Below are 25,279 nucleotides of genomic sequence, written 5' to 3' on the forward strand. Positions count from 1 at the left end.
ATCTTACCATTCATGGTCATAAGGTATTGTCTCTTCAGCCATTGCTTTGCAGCACTTCCATCTCTATCAAGATATTCGAAAATGAACTGAATTACTCTTGATGGCTAATAGTAAGGAAATTGTTTTTCACTTATCATTCTTCCCTTTCAGTTCCTTAACGATTGTGTTCATTCATCCCATTAACTTTGTATTAATAAATCAGAAGTTTTCTGTTATCACAATATTAACCGAACAAGTTTATATAAAATTATATAACTGTGGGAACGCAACACAAATGAACTATTTGATTACTTTTGAAATGGCATGTACAGCCTATTATTTTCTCTACTCTGCAGAAAAAGCAAACTCCCAATCCCACAGAAAGCGACTCTGTATAAAATGCTAGTTCGTCCAATCTGCGTCAATGGAGCACAGGTGTGGTACAAGTATGTCTCGGAGAGATAACTTGAGCTACTCCAAGTGTTCCAATCCAAAAAAGTCCGTGCGTTACTCAGGGCCCCATGGTTTATGAGGAACGTCAACACACACCTTGAATCAGGCATCAGGGTTTGTTAAAAATTTCATAAACATGCTCAGTGTGAGGTTCTTCATAGGAACTTTAGCACACGATAACACCATAATAAAATCCCTACCCGTCCACAAACACCGGTAGTAAACAAACTACGACAATCCCAGTCGTCGTAACCCAGGGTCTCTGTCGCCCGCGAAACAGTCATATCCCGAACCTGAAGCGACATCAGCCGAAGACCATTTGGTTCTAGCTGGTCAATCTAGAAAACGAAAAAAAATCTCCTTTTACCAATTATGGGTTTATCTGGACTGGGCCTAAAGTTTAACGTGGGCTCCGAACCACGGTCCTCAGAAATCATCCCTGAAGACATCCGGTCTTACCCAGCCTGGTTACTGGCGTGACTGGGATCATTTTCCTTGTTGGATTTTACACTCTTCCTAGAACCTTCACAAATTTTAAACAATCACGAACACAAGTTTACGACCATGCCCCAGCAGGATTCGAACCCGCGGTTATCGCAACAGTAGGAGGACCGTCCCATCGCTTTTACCACTGCGCCACCAAGCAGGTTGTTTTATATCTTGTACAAGAAAAAGGTTTTGAAATTGACGTGCTTCAATAGAGAATACGATGATTTCTAAAATATTCGACTTACATACCACACTCTTAGCATATACTAGAATTGGAGCAATTGCAATGAAATTCTTCTGAAAAAAGTAGATTATTAATTGAACGATTGTGGAATAATTGTGCATGTTTATTATTTAACCCGAAATAACATGATTATAATCTAATAAGGCAACGAAAACCACATTCGACATATACAATTTATCTTTCCTCGTTCGAAATTATTTGAAGAGCTGAATTATCGTAGAAATTATGTTTCTATTACTTCAGCTTTCTCCTATTATTTGATATCAACGATGCTGAATTTGTTTTCGCCCAGCAAAACATTTGTCAACATGTAAAAAGTAATGTGAAAAGCGAAAATAAATATTAGTGTCAAGCCTACACGTCTATTTATTTTTATGCTATGCCTATCATCAGTCTGTAGATTATTTTTTTTAGTATAATCTGTTTTTTTTTGTTTAATAACGCAGCATTGGAGATACTCTAAGGTAGGTTATGTCATCTAGGTTGTGTTATTTTTTATGATTTACTGCGACTTCATATTGAATAAGTTGTGTAAAGTTTGTTTATTGTTGTAAAATATAGTTTGTCTATCATGACGCGGTTTTTACATGTTATTTTCTAATTTAGAATATAATATTTGCTATATTATGACTATATACATATAGATTTTTATATGAACTTTCTAATAAAATAAAATACAAATAAATTAAATAATTTTTCATTATACTGGCTCTACTATGTCACTCTTTTGAATCTGGACATCCAATTTTCGATAACTGTTTGCATACTAGGGAATATTTGGTGTATCTAAATGCAATGTACATCATATACTTATATAATTGTAATCAAATAATGTTTCACCATACTAATCATAGCAGAGATAAATGTTTCTTTATTATGACTTATGATATTTGCTATATTATGACTATATACATATAGATTTTTATATGAACTTTCTAATAAAATAAAATACAAATAAATTATATAATTTTTCATTATACTGGCTCTACTAGGTCACTCTTTTGAATCTGGACATCCAATTTTTGATAACTGTTCGCATACTAGGGAATATTTGGTGTATCTAAATGCAATGTACATCATATACTTATATAATTGTAATCAAATAATATTTCACCATGTTAATCATTGCAGAGATAAATGTTTCTTTATTATGACTTATGATATTTGCTATATTATGACTATATACATATAGATTTTTATATGAACTTTCTAATAAAATAAAATACAAATAAATTATATAATTTTTCATTATACTGGCTCTACTTATTTCACTCTTTTGAATCTGGACATCCAATTTTTGATAACTGTTCGCATACTAGGGAATATTTGGTGTATCTAAATGCAATGTACATCATATACTTATATAATTGTAATCAAATAATATTTCACCATGTTAATCACAGCAGAGATAATGTTTCTTTATTATGACTTATGATATTTGCTATATTATGACTCTATACATATAGATTTTTATATGAACTTTCTAATAAAATAAAATACAAATAAATTATATAATTTTTCATTATACTGGCTCTACTATGTCACTCTTTTGAATCTGGACATCCAATTTTCGATAACTGTTTGCATACTAGGGAATATTTGGTGTATCTAAATGCAATGTACATCATATACTTATATAATTGTAATCATATAATATTTCACCATGTTAATCATAACAGAGATAATGTTTCTTTACTCCAAAAATTAAACCAAGTCTGTGAAAACAACCCACAATGATTATTGCTAAAATTTAAGGCTAAATTTAAAAATAAATTTAGTGTGAAAAAATCATTTTAACAAAATATATTACATTTAAGTATCATATATTTTCTTAAACAAAATATGTTAGTATTTAGGCTAGTTCTTATTTAAAAAAAACTATCCATTTTAAAAGATGCTTTATTTTAAATTACATTCATAATATTATTTCCATTGATGATATTTTTGTTTTACTTTATAAGGTATATTTGAAAAAAAAACTGTTTGTTTATTTTATGAAAAATATTTCAAGCAATTTTACATCAAGGATTAAGATAGATATTCTATAAAATCTATTACTATAGCTTTGTATTCGATATTTCTGAATGATATCATTTCTATTTTCTTTTATCTGGATATATCCGGTGTAGTTTTTTAAAAATTGGCACGAGATTCTTTTGTCTCCATGACCTAGATAACAACCTTTTTATTTTTTTATGAATTGTAGGAATATATTTTTATTATATCAGTTAAGATTAACTTGGTTTCATAATTTTAAACGTGCAATTTGGATATTCGTCTAATATATGGTTTGGTTTACTAGTGTTGAGTTAAACAATGTTTAAGTGACGTGTTTATTAATGTTAATATTTTGTGGCTTAGGATAAAAAAATCCTATAAATTAATCGCTATTTTACGAGATCGGCGAGTGTATGACAAAACTGTTGTGTTAAATTTCGCTATTTTATCGTTATTCCTTTTTTATTATATATACAGACCGTTTTTTCATTAGGACATGGTTGTTTATGAATGATTAATTGTGTAAATCTAAATATTTTAATTCAAACTTACGAAATATATATCTAATATTGCTCTAAAAATTTAGTTAACTTTAAAGGAACTAGTTTGTGTTGATCAACATGCTGTAGATTGTTGTAATATTAAGCAATATATTTTTGATTATTTTCATAGGAATCGTTAAATATTCGATGTGAGTCATGTTAATAATCTTTTCTTTTTATAATGTCTTTATTAGATACGCTTAGTACAATCTTAATTATAAATTAATTTATTACTACCTTTCATTTGTACTTCGATTAATTCACAAGCAAGACGAGTGCGAGAAAATACATCAATATGTATTCCTCAATTATAAAATTATAATAACTTATAGCTATAGTTTACACTAAAGGTTTATATAAGTTCGTATGGTTTTGTTCGCTCCAATCTCCTGACATCCTCTATTGCTTCCATGTTAGTATGATTCAGTAATCTTCTTTCGTGTTTCAAGGCGAAATCTTGGATAACTTCGCAAATCTATTTGTTGGTTACGTAGCGATATGTACTAGTAATCAACCGAAGAACCTTGTTTTGACAGCGTTGTATGACTAATTGATTTGAATTATTAGTGCAACTCCATTTTTGCACCCCATAGGTCCAAATTGGCTTTATAATTGTATTATAGATCAACCTCTTTGATTTTAGATCAAATTGAGAGTATCTTCCGACTAACCAGTATAGTTATTTTATTTTGGTTCTAATGTGTTTTGCTTTTTGTCTAAAGTGATGTTTCTAGTTTAATCTACCGTCAAGATAGATTTCAAGGTATTTAGCTGATTCTACTTGAGGAATCGGGCATCCATTGAGTGATATAATTAAGTTTTTATTATTTCGCCTCAATGCAAAATTAACGTGGACAGAATGTTAACAATCTATATATAAAAATGTAGTTTTAATATTAAATTAACGTTCTAATTTTTTCTGTAATTACGATCAAATATTTGCCATCATTTGCTTTCAAAACAACTGCAATCCTTTGCAGAATAAATTCTAAGAGTGTCTGATTGGTTTTCAATGGAATGTTCTATGCTCATACCGTAAAGATCCGCCAATGATATTGGAGATGGAAATCTACTCTTCACTATCAACTTTAAAACTTCCCATAATGGGTCAATTATATTAAGATCTAGCGTTTGCGCTGACCAGATCATATGTTTGATGATATTCTGATGCTTCTGAAACCGAAACTGAAATTTTTTTAGATATATGTATGGACGTCATTCATGTTAATCTTAAAATATGACAGTGTTTGATGACAATATGCTAGTAATAGTAAGAACTTCATCATTGGGGACGAGATATTCATTTGCAGTGACCGAATTCGAACTTGACATGTAAACTAAGCAATACATACTAGTCGCGTTATTTACATGGAAGCAGTGTTGCCAATATTCAATAAGATGTATTATATTGCATGGTGTTGATGTTATTGTGTATATTCCCTGTAAATAATTGTAAAATTTGTCTCTGTAGTCGCCCGTTCATTAAGTTCGTGAAAATATAATATATATATCCAGAATCAGAAACTTAAAAAACGAATTTATACTCATCTCAATTCTTTGAAAAATAATCTGTGATTGGAATTGTCAGCGGCATCCAGTTAGAGCAAATGCGGGAGTTCAAAAACTTGGGATCGGTAAGACAGGAAAGGAAAGTAGTATCTAAAATATAAAACTTCGGTAGTCTATATCTCGAACACTACAAGAGATAATTCAGTTTGGCATACAGCAACGTTATTAGCTTGCCAAATATTACTTGGAATGCGAATTAGAACGAAATCCGTAATTCATAAAACCATTTTACAATTTTGGCCTATATGGAAAAACAGAGCTTATAGTGTAAAATTTCAATAGCCTATATCTCGGAAACTATAAGAGATAATTCAATTTGATAAACGACTACGTAATTAGCATGCCGAATATTACTTGGAATGCGATTTTGAACGAAATCCGTGATTCATAAGACCATTTTATAATTTTAACCTATATGGAAAAACAGAGCCTAAAATGTTCTGCTGAAGTAATAATCCAAGTCGGCTAAGGCTAGGCGGCTAATGGCTGTCACTTCTTTAGGGGTTGCGTGTGGAAGAGATTATAATCGAGACTAAAAATTTGTTATTTTGTCAATCCTTATGGTTGCGAAACTTGGACACTGTTGTTGTGCGATATCTGTAAGTTCGTAGCCTGAGTTCAGTGTAGAGTTCAGGAACAAATTGACAAATGAACAGAGACGCAGATTGCAATGATTTAGACGGGTCTGTCTAATGGAAGGCGAATGGATATCTCACAGACTCATATGGCAATATCGGCATTTTGGATCACAGATAGCAATCCCAAATAATAGGTAACTGATATCATTCTATATCAGAACGGTTGTGGCCAATCAACAAGTCATGCTGGAATGGTGATATTAATAATAATCTTCATACGATACCACGAACGTAGTGAACAATCTAGTAAATACTCAGTTAGTTCAGTTAAACGTTGTACTATATCCTATTGTTTTTAAAAATAGAATAAAAACTAAATATAAACTATTGGTTATAACGAATTGTCTTCACCGTTATTAATTGATACTTGCGATTCAACATCTATGTATTTCTTACAATGCGAATAGGCTAGAATGTCCAACCAACGACTGTTTTTCTTAGCATGTCTCTATTGTTTCAGAACATATTACGGATCTATTTTTTTGCATTTAAATTTAAACATAAAGTTTCTGTTAGTCGAAATTAGATTCCGCATGTTTTATGTCAAATAGATTCATTGATGTGATTCGAAAAACAGTCAATTATAATGAGTGAACAATGCAAAGCCTCACATTGTTGAGAGAAATGTAGCTCAAGGTAATTATTTTTTCGGTGTTATTTTATTAATGGGCAGTCTAGCTAAAAATACAGTCATCGTCTAACTATAACACCAACTGGCCTTTTAAAAGGCCACTGTCGTTTTTCTTCAGTTATTTTTGTATCTAGCGTGTACTAATCATTGATAAATATTACGTAAATCCGTTATGATTCATAAAGTATTACTTTCATTATGTGTTGGTGTTTCTACAGTCTGTCTAACAGAGGTAATTGGATTGCATTTACTTTGAAAAATTATTGCAGAATTATTTTATTTTAAGAACTTTTCATAATAACAACAACATAAGATCAAATGGTTTGATTTTTTTGAATCTGTGTCTTTTTCTGATGTTATTCAAGAGTTTATTAAGGATGTCCTCATATCATCTTGCAATTCTCTTGATTTCCTTAGTGAGAATAAGCATCTGAAGGTCACGATGTAAGTAATGAGCCCTATAGTTTCTTTGTGCACTTACTATACTTCTTAAGACTATATTATAGAAAACTTGTCTTCTTTAGGTCCATATAGGTTTTAATATTTGGTTGTAAATAGTAATTTATTATGTACTTATAATGGTGATTTTTTTCAATTAACCAATATATTTTCCTACATTACAGCTTCAGTTCTTTCCTTTTCTTTATATCATGTTCCTTCCAGCGACGGTTTGCATCGAAAATCATTCTGAGAAACTTTCCTGCTACACAGAACGATAATATTATTTATTATTATTGGTGTTTGTGTAGTCCGATTATTGGTGAACTACATATACACAAATTTACTTTCGTTAATTTTTAGTTTCCAGATTTGGGTCCAAGTATTTACAATGCTACTGGCCTGTTGTAATTTTTGGGTTGCTTTTTCGATATACTCTCTGACAGCCAAAATCGCAGTATCATCAGTAAATGTAACAACAATTGACATTCACTACACTTCCTTGTAGATGACCTGCTTTAGTTTGTATTATAATAGAGTAAGCTTCATTTTGTTTGACTCTAAACATTCTGGCTGTGACGTAAGTTTTTAATAGTTCACTGTGTTTTTTTCAGTAACATTTTCTATAGCTTATGAACAAGGCCGTCGTTCCAAACCTTATCGAAGGCTTATACTGCATCTAAGAATATATCTTAACATATTTTTTATATTCGTAGGTTTTTTCAATGATATCTGTTATTCTATGCACCTGATCAATTGTTGAATGTTTGTTAATAAACCCAAACTAGCTTAAACAACTGTACTGACTAAGATACTGCCAACTTGTGACAAAGAAGGCTGATTTATTAGTTTAATAAAGCCTATTTGGACTTAACAGTCAAAACAAAATAATCTTGTTCGCGAATTGATCCAAGTATAATTTATAATTAAAATTGCACTAATGCCATATGAAAAATAATGACCAATATGTCAAATATGATATTGAAATATTTAGAGTGTTTAGTTTTAACTCAAAATAGATGACTATATCACAATTTTATTATATAATAGACAAAATAATTTAAAACACATATTCCAAAATACAGCGAACTAAAACACTACCAGTTCGTTGCTCTTTCAACAGTATTCTTGTTATGTTTGAAATGCCCATATGTGCCGTTTTCCGAAAGAAAAACAGTTGATTTACAGAAACAGCAAGGCTGTGATTCAGTTTCTTTGAAATCCTGGTGCCTTTTATAACAAAACAAGCTTTGTTTAGTAAACTTGGATTTTGTTTTTCCCCTTTGTAGACATTAGCATTGCTGCTTTGTTCGTTGGACCGTTCTTAAATAAATCTTCATGACGGACGTTTCATTTCTGAGAATATCTTCCAAACTTATGTTGAAAATAAGAAGAAAACTATCAGTTTATCTTAAACTGTAGTCATAATTAATGTACTATATTCGAAATGTATTAATTGTTAAATAAGTTCATGGAAAGGTGATATTTTCAGTATAATTATAATGTAGGTTACACTGTTAGTGGCGTTAATATGAGGGTCACTATTTATATTCCGGGAATTGGCAACACTGTTGTCTGTGTCAATTTGACAATCGCTCAAAAAAAGGCACGTGTTGATTGTGCAAAGAAATGCTTGAGAAATTCAATCGCGGTGCTTCGAAAGACGTTTATAAAATCGTGATAGGTGACAAATCATGAATATATTCGTATGAGGCCGAAAGTAAACAGCAGTCGACTTTATGGGTGTCCCAAGATGAACCAAATCCAACAAAAGTTATTCACACACGAAGCACTTCAAATAAAATGGTGGCCTGTTTCTTCGGGAAAACTGGTCATATTACAACAGTGCCTCTGGAGAATCGCAGAACAGTCATTTCTGATTGGTACACAACCATTTGTTTGCCAGAAGTCTTCGGCGAAATAAGTAAAACAAACAAAGGACGCCGGATTGTTCTTCATCATGACAATGCGAGCTCTCAAACAAGAGACTATTTGAGCACCCAAAACATGGAATTGATGACTCATCCGCCGTACAGTGCGGATATGGCACCTAATGACTTCTTTTTGTTCCCATCCGTGAAGAATAAACTGCGTGGTCAAGGATTTTCATTGGCCGAAGAAGCTATTGAAGCGTTCAAAAATCATGTTTTGAAGATACCTCAATCTGAATGGAATAAATGCTTTGAAAATTGGTTTAAGTGTATACAAAAGTGTATCATCGTGGCGAGTACTTTGAAAAACAATAAAAATATATTCGCAGCTTAACTATTTCTTTTTTTCTTAATCCCGAAATCTAAATGGTGTTCCTTTGTTGTCATCTTAGTATTTCAGGATAGGGATGCCAAAAAAAATCGATATTTTTGGCCGATATACGTTTGACCGATATATCGATATTTTTGTTAGCCGATATTTTTCAATATTTTGTCAATAAAAATTAAATATATTTCGAATATTACGAAAAACCTTCCGACAGAGTCACCGTATCGACAATTTCTTAATACAGAATATGTGACTATGAATAAATATTGCAAATTTCATTATATCAGATTTGTATTAACACACATGTATTACCGAAATGCCAATGACCGATCATCCGTATGTTCATATATACTGTTTATTCAGTTGGTTAGACTGAAATATGCGATTCTTAAGCTGGAATATTATTTACCAGCGAAATCGAACGAAATGCACATTCGTTTTTCTCATACTGTAAAGTTGTCCATATGGATGATTTCCTTAGAAAAGGCATTAAATCTACGCCTGTTTATTAGTCCAATAATGCCCGAAGAACAACTGTGTGTCTATTTGCTTATTTAAATGCCTTATATTTACGTAGGTAACGGAAGCAAAATTATGTCTTAAAATAAATTCAAAATGAGAAAAATAGAATGTATAATATACTTTTGTTAATAGAACTAATTCATCTGTTTCTTTGTAAAGTTTGTTTGATTATAGTAATTTAATATATATCAGTGTGTTATTTTACTGGTTCTGTTTTTCGTATGATTAAAATTGAAGGTATTATTTATATACTATATTTACTCTTTATATATATATATATATATATATATATATATATATATATATATACATATACACATTTATATTTATATATTTATTACTATATTATTTTCGTATATCACAATTTTCGTATATTCCAACTGGTTTGATATCAAGACCAAAATCTTGTCAACATATGTATTTTTTTTTGGAGATATTTGCTTAGAATTGGTAGTTATATGTTTGGGTTTGAGCTGATGGCTCGCAATACTAACTTAATCGTAATTAAATTAATTATTTCTAGAGAAAATGTATGATAATTATTAATACTACACGTAAGCTCAAAGGACCTTTTCTTGACTGCATTTTCCGATCATAAATTTATTTATTACATTGTTACCGTTCGTTCCCGTCTAACCTACAATTCATCTTTAGCGTAACTTAAACCTAAGTATATATCTATCATCTGCTGATTTGGAGAATCCATATTAGTCTACTGTACACTACACAAAATCAAATGGTTTGATTATTTTGAGTCTGTGTCCTATTCTGGAGTTATCCAACAGCTACTGCGATATTAACATGAAAATGGAGTCTCTCCTCGTATCTCCTTACGATTCTCCTGATTAACAGTCAGTGTCTGAAGGTCTCGATGTAAGTAATCAGTCCTGCAGTATCTGGGTGCACTTACAATACTTCTCAGGACTTTGTTTCCGTATACCGATATAGGTTTCAATACTTGCTTGTATTTTGTATGCCAATGCCGTTGATTATGTACTGATAATTGTAGCTTTCTTCTAATTAACCAATACATTTTTCTATATATGTATTCCAGCTCCATTTCTTTCAAATTTTCTGTTATTAATATGTAAAGTATTGCATAAAACTGCCTAGTGTCGGTAGTTGATCTCCAAGGTAATCTTAGTGTCTATCTTTTTTTCATCGTTCTGAAATAGCTTTCTTTTGGCTTCAGTCTAATGACTTTTCCCTCAGGATATACTGTTCCCCATATTAATGTTTCTGTAGTAACGTATTGTTCGCCTTCTGCATACTTACCTACAGGTACTATATCTTGGAACGCCCCCTTGGAATATTTACATTGTGCTCCATATCTGCAATCTTCCACTTCGAACGCGAATAATACGAATAACAGATTCGTACAACTTAGTCAAAATGCACATATTATGCATAGCTCTGGCCTCTCTAAACCACGTTTTTCATCCATAATTTTTCTTGTTATGTTTTCTGTTTACGCTCTATTTTCGAGAATAAATATATATACTGAAGATTGCAGTTGTACATTTGAAATTAGTGAAGAAATAAATTTGAAAATTTACACAAATAATGCAATTAAATTTAAAAATCTGAAACTGTGGAAGAAAATTTAAAAACTCACTGCAACAAGGGTATCTCCTCCACAGTTGTCTCTATTTCATTTCCCCATAGTCCTTTATTACTATGCCAATAACTTGGTCCATAGTACTGAAATATTAGATACTTGAATATATTTTAATCAGCGATATCTATTGGTGAAGATCATGTAAATGTAACCAACTAGCAATGTAAACAAGTGTAAATTCAAGGTTTTTGATATTCCTCTAAAGATCGCAAAGAGGGAAAAATAGTTAGCACCTGAATTGATTGAAAATGCCATTTCGAACTGTTTCAACTATACGGGTTCTTACCAGGTATAAAACGAATTTTGTGTCGTATTGTAACTAGCGATGAAAAATGGTGTAATCCTAAGCGCAAAAAGTCATTGGTTAGTCCAGGAGAGCTATCCATGGTCACAAAGTCTTGCTGTGTTTATGGAGAGATCAGCAAAGTGTAAAGTGTATGCATTATGAGCTACTAAGGTCGAACGAAGCTGTTACTACTGACGTCAACTAAACGAGTTGAACAGCGTGTCATTACAAAAAGAACCAGCAATAGCGAATAGCAGGCGGAAAGTCATCCTTTTGCATACAACGTTCAGTCAAGAGTTGTAAAAGAAAAAGTTGCGTTTCTTAACCTTTTTCAGTCCGCGGATCCTAGAAAATCAAGCACAATTTCAAGGATCCTTCATAAAAACACAGGAATAAGTTTAGGACAATTTATTTTAATACTGAAAAAAAATTATAAAAACTAAAAATACTGTATTAACGTGGTTGTGTGTTAAGGTTGCTGCTGCTTTTGCAACTAAATTAGTAATATTCCGGTTGATAGTTTTACTTGTTTCTGTATTTGTTCTTGATGTATGCAAGAGCAAGAGCTGATATTTATTTATTCAGATGTTCATAGATAGGATAGATAGAGGACTCGCGGACCACAGGGGTCCACGGACTACAGGTTAAGATATACTGCACTAACACAAAGCGCCTTATGATTACGACCTATAGACCGATACATGTCTTGACTACACACGATTTCGAAATGCTGAAGAAGGGCGAAAATTGATGGATCATTGCCAAGCTAACATTGTTTTTCAAGAAAATATTCTGATATTGTACAAATTTTTATAAATAAAAGCCTTTCACAATGAATGAATGATCAAATGAAAAGTAAAAATCACATTAAAAATAATTTGCTGTATTACGAGGTATCACACCACACAAATACTTATTAACACATTTTTCTTCTTCAACTTGCTAATTATTCAACATACCGTCATTTCCATTCCGGTCATGACGGTTTTTATTTGATGCAAATCACCACTTAACGCGATATTTCCATTGCGGTTTGCGAATGCCACACTCGGTATATAGAATCATAAATGACACTTAATCGTTGTTTTTTCGCAACTGCAAAACTTATGGCGTTTTCAGCTTCAGCCTTGCGATCAGGTCTTGTTTAAATGAAATTCATATTTTGCTTTTGGTTGTTTCTCGAGTACTTTGGCCTTTTAAGGTATTCGTTTATACGGAGAGCGTCATCGGCTTCATAAATATTTATCAGCCTGTTTTAATTAGTTTGTCAAATTCAGGAGGCGATCCATCTTTAATCGTCGATGAGTCATGGAGTTATAACCGTATTTTTACCATTTTTGTACGTTTTGCATTACTTTATTTATATGGTAACGCTAATTTACTGATATATGAGGACATCTCTGGTATTAAGCAACACAAATAACGACTATAACTCGAAAAACAGAATCTTTCTGATGATTTATGCATCAGCGGACCTATTATAATGGACGATTTGCCTTGGAAAACAAAAAGAAACGTTTTTCTGGGACAGTCTTCGTAGTTGGGATTGCGTGAGAAATATCAGCGAGGAATTTAGCTCGATTTAAAATGTGGCTGCACGAAGGTGTTACTAGTAACTGATTACTAACTAAGTTCTACTTACACCATCTTCCATAAATATTAAAATTCTGTCGTGCTGGTTCTTGTTTTCTTTTGCGAACCTATGACAAGATGTACATATTGATGCATTGATGCCTATTTTTAATATAAAGTAAATAAATATCTGGTATTTTTCAGTAAATACAGACTACAAAAAAACTAACAAGACGTAGTATATGATTCGTTCGTTGTACACATTTCGATGGTCTAGAACTGTTTATGTTTATTATTTGCTATACTTATCGTTGTGTTATTTTCGTGTTAATTTTATTGTATATGGTTGTGAAAATCTGATGAAATTTAAAAAAAAAAATACAAAACACTAGTTATAGAGAAAATAAAAAAAGTATAACGAAGTTGATATTGAATAAGACTGAATGAACTGAATGGGTATCTGTTAATATGTTATATATTACTAGTACACAATAACTACAAATTCTAATATATAGGATAATTTTCAAAGCTGACATAATGACTGGGACTGTAGAAAGTTATCTAACACTGGATATTAGGGTTATTAAAAACATTAAGTTAAAGTACGTAGATGCTACTAGATGAAAAATATAAAGTTATCTAGGTGTTGTGCAAACAATATATATAATGCACACTACCTATGTAAATTTATATTTTTCTTCTATATATGTTAGCACTTAAATCCAATATCCAATCGTTCTGCAACAATCATATACTAAATCAGCATAAATGAACGATGTCAACACCACGGAATGATACCAGAATAGTATCCCTCGGATACAGATCGACATTGACGGAATGCCTGGTCTTTCTTGTCGGACGAATAAACCAGTATTCTTGTCGAATAAAGGCCTTTTATTTAAACAAATGGGCTTTTATTTATAATTCCTAATATATATATATATATATATATATATATATATATATATATATATATATATATATATATATATATATATATACTTTCATTTTGATTAATGTTTTCAATATCTCAGTTAAAAACTTTAGTTAGTTATTTATGTTAAATATTAATGTTAATTATTAATTATAATTTTAAAAATTAAAATTTTTTTAAAGGAAGTATTCGTTGATACAGCTATGGTTTAATTTTGTATTCAGTTTTTCAAAATTCAATTCCATTAATTGTCGTAAAATGTTTAATAGTTAATATATAGTCAATTAAATTTACTCCAGAAGGAAATATGGGCCTTTAAACAATAAAACATCAAACATAACCAAACTAAATTGAAATATTAATAATTTTGCGCATGTGCTGAATTAACCTATCATATACTACGTCTTGTTTGTTTCCCTGTGGTCTAATAAATACACATCATCAATTTGTTATCAGTCAACAAGAGATCTAAATATAATTAATATAAGAATTACATATTAAAAATGATCAAAATGTAATATATCTAAACAGGAATAGAGTAAACAAATATTTTTAAACCTGAAAAAAATACTTGAATTGCAATAAATGGGCAGTGAATACTTTCGTTATTTTAATCATTATTAATCAAAGGTCTTATCATAAGTTTATTGATCTATAAATAAGATATAACTATAATTCATATTTATAAAGAAATATGATTTAACCCAATGTTGGTCTGTGATAACATTCAGAGTTTATTATAAGCTATTATGCCAAATAATTGCACAATTATCAACGAGAATTCGCAGTGTACAAACTCGATGGTCCATAACGATTTAGATTTATTTGTTTTTAGAGATCATTTCACTGGCTTTTCGCTAGTAATATATATTATCAATTTAGTAATATATGTAATATATATATATATATATATATATATATAAAATAAGTGGATACTTTCGTTATTTTAATCATTATTAATCAAAGATCTTATCATAAGTTTATTGATCTATAAATAAGATATAAGTATAATTCATATTTATAAAGAAATATGATTTAACCCAATGTTGGTCTGTGATAACATTCAGATGTTCTTATAAACTATTATGCCAAATAATTGCACAATTAACAACGGGAATTCGCAGTGTACAAACTCGATGGTCCATGACGATTTAGATTTATTTGTTTTTAGAGATCATTTCACTTGCTTTTCGCTAGTAATATATATTATCGTTTCCATGCATTTTCAAACATAGATAATTCGAATCAGAACTAGTGTAATTTTTAAAGCTTCGATGAATTTCGATAAAAATATATGCGTTAGAGTTTGTTTTGACGTGGGTTTCGATGAGATTGCTGCTTTCCATATATGGTCGTTTCGAATGCCTCGACCAGTTTATTGGAAAAGGTATGACACATTTCTTTTAATTGAGTTTTATTTTATAGGCAGATGATTGTAGTTTTCCAAGAAATGTTAATTAACGTATTATTGAATTTATTTTAGTTGGAAAAATGCAAAATATTTTTGATGGGTATTGATGAGAAAGGTAATTAAGATGTATCAATTTTATTGTAAATGTATGATGGGTGATTACAAAAGTTGTTTGAGCGACATATAATGTATATTCTAAGGAGCATGACACATGGTGCCTCAACACAACGTTTATATTTAGTAGATTGATTTTAAAAACATCGTCTACTGAAAAAAAAATTAATTAACAAATTAAACATTTAGGAATTTGTTTAATAATTTCGTCCAAATGGAGACTTTTTGTTTATTTTGTTAAAACCAGGTTTTATGTAAAATTTTCCATCTTCTGATATCATTAATACGTTTTGCTTTTACAATCATGTGTTAATAGTAAGTAAAAAATAATTTCATGCAAATGTTGGAAAATGAATTATTCATAAATTCTTTCAAACATACTAGAACTAATTCATATCACTTCGACATATTGGGGCTTCATTAATGTTAACATGTGTTGATTATATATAGAACATATACATAATATGGAATATCCAGCGCTGGTTCAGTTGCGATATATAACATCTCCCTTCTAAAGAAGTCAACAAACCAGATGTACGTTGTTGGTGCCACACCTGGACAATTTCCAATTGTAGTACTAGTCTGTACTTTCGTACTTCGTACACAAGCAAGGCAAATACACCAGCAAGTATTTCCCAAATAAAAATAAAATTAAACTGCTTAAACTGAAGTTAATAATAACACTTATACCCTATTCAAGCTCGTGTGCTTTGGTTCGCTTCAATCTTTTGATTTCCTGCGAGTAGTGCAGTAACGATATTGCTTCCACGATGCTGTGATTTAGTAACCACTTCATACTTTAGGGTAAATTATATTGGCTCAGTGAATGCAAGTAAAACGAAATGAAACAGTGGTGTTTACATTATGTGACCGTTATTTATTGACAATATAAAATATTAAGGAAATACAAAAAAATTAAAAGTATCGGCGCTGGGTTTACTACACGACGAGGCTTGGGTGGTCGATGGCACTTCTGAACTCAACGCTGATCAGATCCTGAGTGATCTAAAGTACCCGTAATATCCCAGATAAACGTCTCGGGGTTGCCAGCTTTTCGTTATCGTGTTCTAGTTGGCGCTGTTAGCACCCCGCCCGTGTTCAACATCTGGGATTATTTTCTGGGTTTTTTGTATACAATTATTCCGCGATCTAAAATTAGACATGCCTCAAGGTCGCTACAATGCTTTAAAGCCAAATATTGAAGATAACTTCGTAAATCCATTTAATTTCATGCAGTTCTTCATTGTTTATGTAGCGATAAACATTGGTAATTAATCGAAGAACATTATTTTGGTAGTTTTGGAATACTCGTTGGTTTGATGTTTTAGTGCAACCCCATAGGCCTAAACTGGCTTTATGATTGACCGATAAAGTTCAGAGTTCACTAAATATGTTCAGAAACTCTGTGAGCTTATATGTTTATTTTAATTGTGTTTTCTCGTTATTGACGAAATTTTGGTAGTATTTTTTGAAGAACAAACTTGATATGCTAATCATTAATAATGAATTATTTACAAATTCTTACTACCAAACAGATAAAAACATATACAAAAGCACGACATATGGTACCATGTTTCTTCATAACAAATAAAAATAGTTCAATTAAATTAAAATATTAACATTTTGATACTAATACTGTGTAATTAATGTCTGGCCATAAAGAAAAAACGGAAACAATTTGGTCAGGTTGTTTCTTCTCGTTTTCGGTGACGTCATCTGATTATGTATCATGTGCGGCAACGCGAGAAAGATTTATCGGTTTGGCTTCTTGTTTTCTCTGGTGGTATACATTATATCCCGGTTCCCGAAAACTTTTTATAGGTCCTTCTGTGACAGTGTTCGCGCCTGCCGGGTATCCAAAATAAGAATCTTCGACCTAATTTTTTCCCATTATTTTTAGCTTTTATTTTAAGTCATTTGGTGTAAGTATTCTCTTGAGTAATATGGAGACGTTCATTCTTCCGACTTCTTAATTTAATGTTATTATAATCCTCCAGCTGTGTATTTATCATTAGATAAAAGCGGGTATTTTTTATATGGGTAGCCCAGCGTGTTGACACAGGTGGTCTGAAGTAAAGCCGACCTCTGATTTTACGAATATTAATAAAATATAGTTGTGGTGTTTCTGAATAGTTGAAATTGTTGACATAATTTTGGTTTTAACATACTTTTCTAGATATATGCAAGATATATATAAGTTTTATAGCTTAAAAGATCCAATAAATAAGCAGAAAATGGGAGGCAGAACAAGGTAATATTAAGAGTGGTACAAGGATTAGATCATTTATATCATATGCTGCAAAAAAACGGCCTTGTTTATTCACGTTTAATATGCAAAACCAGGTTACGATTTTAACGCTATTAGAAACAAAAATAATTTTGAATTATTATACTACAGATATGATATAAAAATAAAAGATATAGGATAAGTTATCGTTTTTTGGACAAATATCAAGGCCAATCATAAAACAACCTTCAAAAAGTTTGTATAGTACAAGAAGCTTTAGGAATCCACCAAACATGGAATACCATATGAACTGTCAAAAAAATCAAAAGTCTTTTGGTGACTGCTCATGCCATTTTGACATTAAATTGAGGCCACTAGTGAAGGCTATATTTATAATATATGAAACAATGACTGCAGTTTGATAAAACAAGCGTTGACCAAACAGTGCTCAGAATGTGTCTGAGTAATACGAAGATATCCGTTTTGTTTATATTTCTTATTTACCAATTATAATTAGAACGCTTATTTGTTGAGTTGTACTAGAGTGTAAAGTATAGAAGAAATATAAAAATCAAACCTTTTTATATACTAAGAGAGAGATTTGATAAAACTTAGTATTAACTAAGTTTTAACCAATATATTAAACAGGTTAATTATAATAGCATCAAAAGTATCTCTAAATTCACCAGTTTCATCTTTAAAATTGGTTGAAATATACGATAAAAAAGCAAAAAGCAACGTGGATTGCAATAAAAATAATTAAAAATATTACTGATAAACTGACCGAAGAAAGTAATTATATCCAAACAAAACATTTTTTAACATCAAAGAATGTGAATTCAATGCTGTTTTTTAAATGTTTTGGAAATATGGTTACTTGAAGTAGTTGAAAATGATAATTCCATCTTTGGATTTGTTGAAATTTAACTTGGGTCTTAATCAAGTAGAGATTGTCGAAGTCAATTAGATTAGAAAATAGGTTAAACGAAAGAAACCTGATTGATAGCAGTAGTTATATAAGGCAACAGGGAGGTCCCCTTAATGTTGTAATAATTATGGATTCAAATCAATTCAGTGCAAATTTGTTCTTAATATTTGTAACTATAATTTTTTATTGGCCAATCACGCTAACAACCAGACTGGTTAAGACCAGTTGTCATCTGTCAATAACCAGTCAGTAGGTTTAATGCGAAAACACCGGTATGCCTAACCACTAAAAAATCCAAAATGCTGACAAATGACTAAAAATCATATACACATACACAGAATACTTTAAACTTAATTAAGCGAAATTACAAAAACTAAAAATAATTAAGAAAATAAGAAATAAGAAAATTAAATAAACATCAAAGTGAGAAAGATAAATTAAGAATAGAAACAAGATAAATTAAGAGAAGAATTGAATGTTATAGGGATTAGAAAAGTGTATTTTGAAAACTGTTATATTTGCATAATATAATCTTTAATGACCCTAGGAACGAAAATTAAGCAAAATAATAAAAACATAGAAGTTTAACAAGTAAATCTTTTACATAATATAATAAATCGCTAATAGCACAAAAGTATTTGGATAGTTTCTTAAATGAAATCACTCAAACTTATAAAAATGTAAAGTAAATCATGGATATTATGTTTATTTTGCTTAAACCATCATTTTATTCATTTTCTATTTAATTTCTTCATATACCTTATAGCTTTGAACTTTTTTCAGACATATACCTGTTTCCATGTTTGTGTTATTGTCAACAACAGTCCTTGCTGCCCTCCAGTAAGTTCACTGAAATTTTGGAGTTGACAATGTTGTTTTTCTTTATGATTTTATTAGTGTTTTTTTTTATTGCATGGACGATTTTGTACACTGGTTTATTAGCATTGTATTTTTTACGCACTAATATTTTATTTTTTATTGTTTATAATCGTTTCAGATTGTTTACTGATTTATCATTTTTGTTTCCAGGCAAAACGGAGTATTAGGGACCTTTTCGAAGACCTTCGCGATGGACATAACCTGATTTCTCTTTTGGAGGTTCTAACTGGCGAAACACTGGTGAGTTGTCGATTTTTATTGAAAATTTTGAAATGTTGCCTTTTATATTGCGAGATTGCGGTTTATTCTAAATAATATAATTTAAGCTATCCATATTCGACAACATTTAGCGTGGATTAACAATACGTAACTCTACTAATACTTGTGAGTTATATTATCTTATATTCAATACAAACTCTTAATCTTAAAAAATCAAATTTATCTCTTGTGTCTTTTCCATTTTCCATATTTGTTTAGTGTCATCAATTTAATATGATCTATTAGAGACCTTTTTATTTTTCATATCAGATTTACTTTTCTTGTTTCATCAAAAGAAAAGATCCGCTGAAAGTCATCGTATGCTGGTAGAGATTTACAGTGAGCTCCAACCATGATAATATGTGAAACATGGTTTCTATGATTCGAATGTGGTGATTTCAACGATCAAGACAAAGAAGGTTCTAGTAGGACAAAAACCTTTGAACATGCGGAACCCAACGCAAACTCAGAAACAATTGGCAGGAAAGTTTAATGTGAGCTAAATAGCGGTGGTAGCAAGCTCATTCTTTGTCTCTGGTGAGACCAAGTTGGTGCCCTATACTATAAACTATTGAAACCTGGCGAAACAGTTAGTTCAGATCGCTACAAATGGATAATAGAGCTAACAAATGGTCAATTTTAACCTACATTAATCGAAAAACGTTCAAAATACACTGAAATATATGATGAGGTGTTTTTTCAACAAAACTAATCAAAGAAGTGTTGAAATCATTTGGATGAGAGATGCACAGAATGAAAAGCAAAAAGTGTAAAATCAAATGACCAATACTTTGAAAAACACCTGGTATATTGCTTTAATTTGACCCTTATAGTCGCTTAGAGAATATCTATTAATTATAGAAAATATTCCTAAAACAAACCAAATCATCAAACTCGCATCATTAGGCTTTCAATTTTGCTTTATCAAAACTTTTTCTATCAAATCATTTTTTTAATCAAATACGACCATAAAATATTCATTTTTATCAATTTTCTCTTTACCGTAATTAAATTCTCATTTAGTTCAAAATTATAGTAATTAAAAGATCTTACACATTACACGTGATATTTTCTTGTATCCAAAAATAAACTTGTAATTAACAATAATTTAAACAATAATGATACAGGCGATTTTTTTTTCAATGAAAATCATTCTTTAGTACACAAAATTAGATTTAATGAATGGTTGTTTTTATGAATGAAATAACTAGTACGCCGTGAATGAGTGCTCTAAGGCAATAACAGTGGTGATTTTTGACAGTACCTTGTTATTATGAGCAATTTCGGATGAGTTAATGGTATACACAGTGGGAATATAGATAGAATATATCAACATCAATATCTCTGTAGTTTTTTTTAATTTCATTTAATTTTAAAATGTATGATTCTTTTTCTGAGTTATCCTGAAAGATTATTCAATTATTTTGTAATTATAATGCAATCAATTCTTATTTTTAATCCTTTTGTTTTAGCCAAGAGAGAAAGGACAGATGAGATTCCATATGCTTCACAATATTGATACCGCTCTTCATTTTCTTCGCTGCAAGAACGTCAAACTGGTCAATATTAGATCAGAAGATATCGTTGATGGCAACCCCAAGCTTACGTTAGGTCTCATATGGACAATTATCCTACATTTCCAGGTAAGATAGACTTCTATTAACATAAGACAAGACTCATTTCAAAGGTTTAAATCGGGTTTTTTGATTTTTTCATTTGGTTTTGCGGTCGGAGTCGTTGAAGAAATATTGGATTTTTATTTTTTATTTCTAATTGAATCAGTTGATAGTTATTTTCCACGATATGTTTTAGTGTAAAACGTGCCCAAGAGTATATTATCTTTCTTTTCTCATCTTGTTTGTTACATTGTTGTGCAAATCTATAATAATAAATAATGATATTACTGTAACATTAATTGTTTTGATACAACTACTTAGACTGCATTGTACTGTTCTATATAAACAGTCTAATAAAGAAAAATACAAATTGAAGAGTCAACCTCCCAAGAAGATGTTTTCACAAAAACTATTTAAAGACTCAAAGTTGTTTTTAGTAAATCAAAAGGCTTTCCAATAGTCTTATTTAATACATTAATTGTAATAATAATGGTATTTTGCATATGTAAGAATTGCACGCCTCTTTGGTTGGGGAAAGGTTTTTTCAAAACGAATGTATTCATCTAAATCTACAGAATGATTGGCAATACTTCTCTTCTACTCGCACATTTTTAGAGAAGTAAAAGATTCTGCTTCTTGACCGATTCGGCTTATTGCTTCCGTTTTCTCCTTCTGTATTACTTATTGGACTTGGACTTCTGCACTTCCTCTAAATGGATCCCGTTGAGATTTACAATAGTAGGCTATCCGTCACTTGTCAATACTTCGATCGTTTCTTCATTACTGTTAAAGCTATATGGCTCTGCAGTGCGAACTATATCTTAAAGAATGCCAAAGTCTCAACATCTGTATCTGTATTGGAAGCGACCAAACTAATTCTGAAGGTGGTATTCTTCCAAGCACTTGTCTCCATGAAAACCGCACAATTTGTGCATATTCTACGCTGGACTTTTCTGAATTGAATCTGAGTAAACGAATGACGCTATATTTAGAATGTTCTATGGACTAGTGCTGTTCTATCGAGCTAGGGCATGGCTTCAATGAGTGACTATTACTAGAGATATGGGATTTAAAACCATCTATCGCGAAAAATCGAAACTACCCAACCCAACCAATCTTATCTTGGCAGTTCAAAGACTATTAAAATGTATTAAGAACAAAGATTCAGAACTATGCCTGCCCGTTTTTATCTTCACAGTTACCATAAGTTTAACATATGACTTTTAAATTATTTACCCAATATTTTTCAACTAGAAGATTACTAGTTAAAATTTATTTTCGATAATGAGCAGATATATATATCATAAAGCAAACAAAAATATGTGGAGAAAATTAATATTGAAATTATTATATCATTTTAATATGAATGATTATAGAGAAGGTATAAAAACAGGATGTAACTTTCTATACTATAAAAAAAAACAAATAAAATCAGTAGTATCCACAGTTATTTTTTCCAAATTGTAATTTTGGTGTCATTTTTGCCAAGAAATCAAAGATGCTAAAGAAATAAATCATGTAAATTACCAAAACGAGAGTATTGAAAATTATTTAAAAACGTTTAATAGCAATTAATATTGCAAAGGTCAAAAGATGTAAAGAAATGTATTTTATTAAATGTCAAATAGAATATTAAGATGTTGATCATCTACCCAAAAATAAAGTTCAAAAATCAATTAATAATTCGGTTTCGTTTTATTTTCTATAGTATTTAATAATAATAATTAATAATTCTATAGGTTTGGAATAAAATAATAAATATACCAGAACAAAGAACCATGATATAAAAATATTAATCTAAAGTTTGTGTTGAGATATAACACAATGTTGATGAAATTAAATTCAGGTTTTACCTATTATTAAAAACATACAATATTCAGAAAATATGTGAAATATTAAAATAATAATGAAAATAAAACAGGATTTAAGAGTACCGTCCTACGAATACGATATTTATCAGTCAAACTATGTACGGTACATTCTCTGAAGTATTAAAACCAGCTGACGATCAGGTTGTTGATATACAGCAGGAATGCCTTACACGAGACATCCCCTTTCACCTTCGCCATAATGAAATTAAAATTCTTATGCCTCATAAAAAAAACATTTATCATTGACTATAAACAAGCCAAACTCGGCATTCCTACAGTGTATTTAAATGCAGTTTTCTCTGCATCGAAGACAAATCGTAAACCGCAGCCTTTGTTCGTGCAGTCTCACCCACTTTTTCATTTATTTTTCAATGCAAATACCGAAATCATTTGTTCGGTGCGTTTTTGTCCATTCCTTTCTAATTATACTCGTTTTTTCTACTCAATTAAAACGGCGATTCGACTAGTTTTAACACCCATTATTGTTTTTCGATTAATTTAGCCGGCGACAAACAATCCCACGTGTATTGTTGTTTGAAAAATTCGTTTTTTATTTCCTCTCGGTTTCGGTGGGAAGTAATACGATTGAAATTGGTCTTGTTTGTGGCTGTACATAAATTAGTATTAAGATTCTATTTTTAGTTGTGACAGTTTTTTGCTTGCCCTTGGTTCTCGTTGTCTCTCCACATCCATGGCACAGAGATTCAGTTTCTGTTTAGCTACGTTTGCTTTTTTTGTTGTTACTGTTTGGTTAATGATACATTGTTATGCTTTTGCTCGTTTATTATGACTTATCAAGACCGCTTCACATAGTTAGTTTACAAGCTAAACCAGATTTAATAATGTTTACGTAATAATTCACTTTTATAGCCTAAATTGCGTCATTATAATTTTATGTATGCAAAACGCACTAGCTAAATAAGATAGCAGTTGATAAAATTAATTTGGGACAAAATATTGTTGCTTTTTAGTGGTAAAGTACTGAAGTACCGAACACAGCTCTATCAGGATCCAATACAATCACGACAGAAGATCCATCAAATATTTGTGAGAACGACACTAATTTAACAGAATCCGGAATTTTAGGCAACCCGTTGTACCTCTGGACAACCAGCCTCCTCCCATTTAACAGTTTTTTTCTTCATAGAAAGCATCTAATAATTTTTTTGATAATTAGCTACATAATGGTATTCCAAAGACTTATGTTTACATACCATTGCTTTTTCTATATTTTCGTTAATATTTGTTTTACACAATTCTGCACATCTTGATATCAATATTTATTACCAGTATATCCTTAATCATCATTATTTTATTTTACAGTATTGAAATTCAAATAATCAATACGGCAACATAAATTATACCAAAATAGTTCTACTATATTGGAATTAACCTAGGGTTTTTATGATTGGAGTAAATTTATACAGAAACAGAATAACGATGTGAAGTGGTCGGTTTTTATGAGGCTTATTTATCGTTTAACTATTACAAAAAAGCAGCATGACGTTGTAAATAGATAAACACACTCCTAATAGTGTTTTTCTCCTATATTTTAATGCACCCTCTGTTGGTAGAATCGAAAGGTAAGCTATTTAATGACAGATGCATTGTACGAATTAAAATGTGTTGTTGATTTATTCGTTCACGTAATGAGCTTGGTTAAATTTGTGCTGTGTTTTACCAAATCATTTAAATAAACATGGGAAAAATTGGACAATTTTGATGGCGAAGTTAGTTCTTCGTCTGGTTTGCCTCTGAATACAGAAATCTGTAATATACTTCGGACGGACGAGGATAGGTGGC

At 30.7% G+C, this 25,279-nt stretch overlaps 1 protein-coding gene across 43 annotated transcripts in view; it reads left to right on the forward strand.

Moving 5' to 3' along the window:
- The window catches only part of shot (dystonin-like protein short stop), a 342,592-nt gene that overhangs the window by 195,668 nt on the left and 121,645 nt on the right, over positions 1–25,279 (forward strand). For 40 of the 43 annotated variants that reach the window (XM_076411410.1, XM_076411401.1, XM_076411417.1 and 37 more), the window contains exons 4-6: positions 19,636–19,692; positions 19,882–19,971; positions 21,462–21,632. In XM_076411410.1, coding sequence (XP_076267525.1) covers positions 19,636–19,692; positions 19,882–19,971; positions 21,462–21,632 — 318 coding nt within the window. The remainder of the gene's footprint in view (positions 1–19,635; positions 19,693–19,881; positions 19,972–21,461; positions 21,633–25,279) is intronic. The other 3 variants (XM_076411419.1, XM_076411407.1, XM_076411413.1) reach the window with 1 other exon arrangement.

The sequence above is a fragment of the Rhynchophorus ferrugineus genome, unplaced genomic scaffold, assembly GCF_030347505.1.
Source record: "Rhynchophorus ferrugineus isolate W39M unplaced genomic scaffold, kcgeb_rfMv2 rfM8, whole genome shotgun sequence".
Lineage (NCBI taxonomy): Eukaryota > Metazoa > Arthropoda > Insecta > Coleoptera > Curculionidae > Rhynchophorus > Rhynchophorus ferrugineus.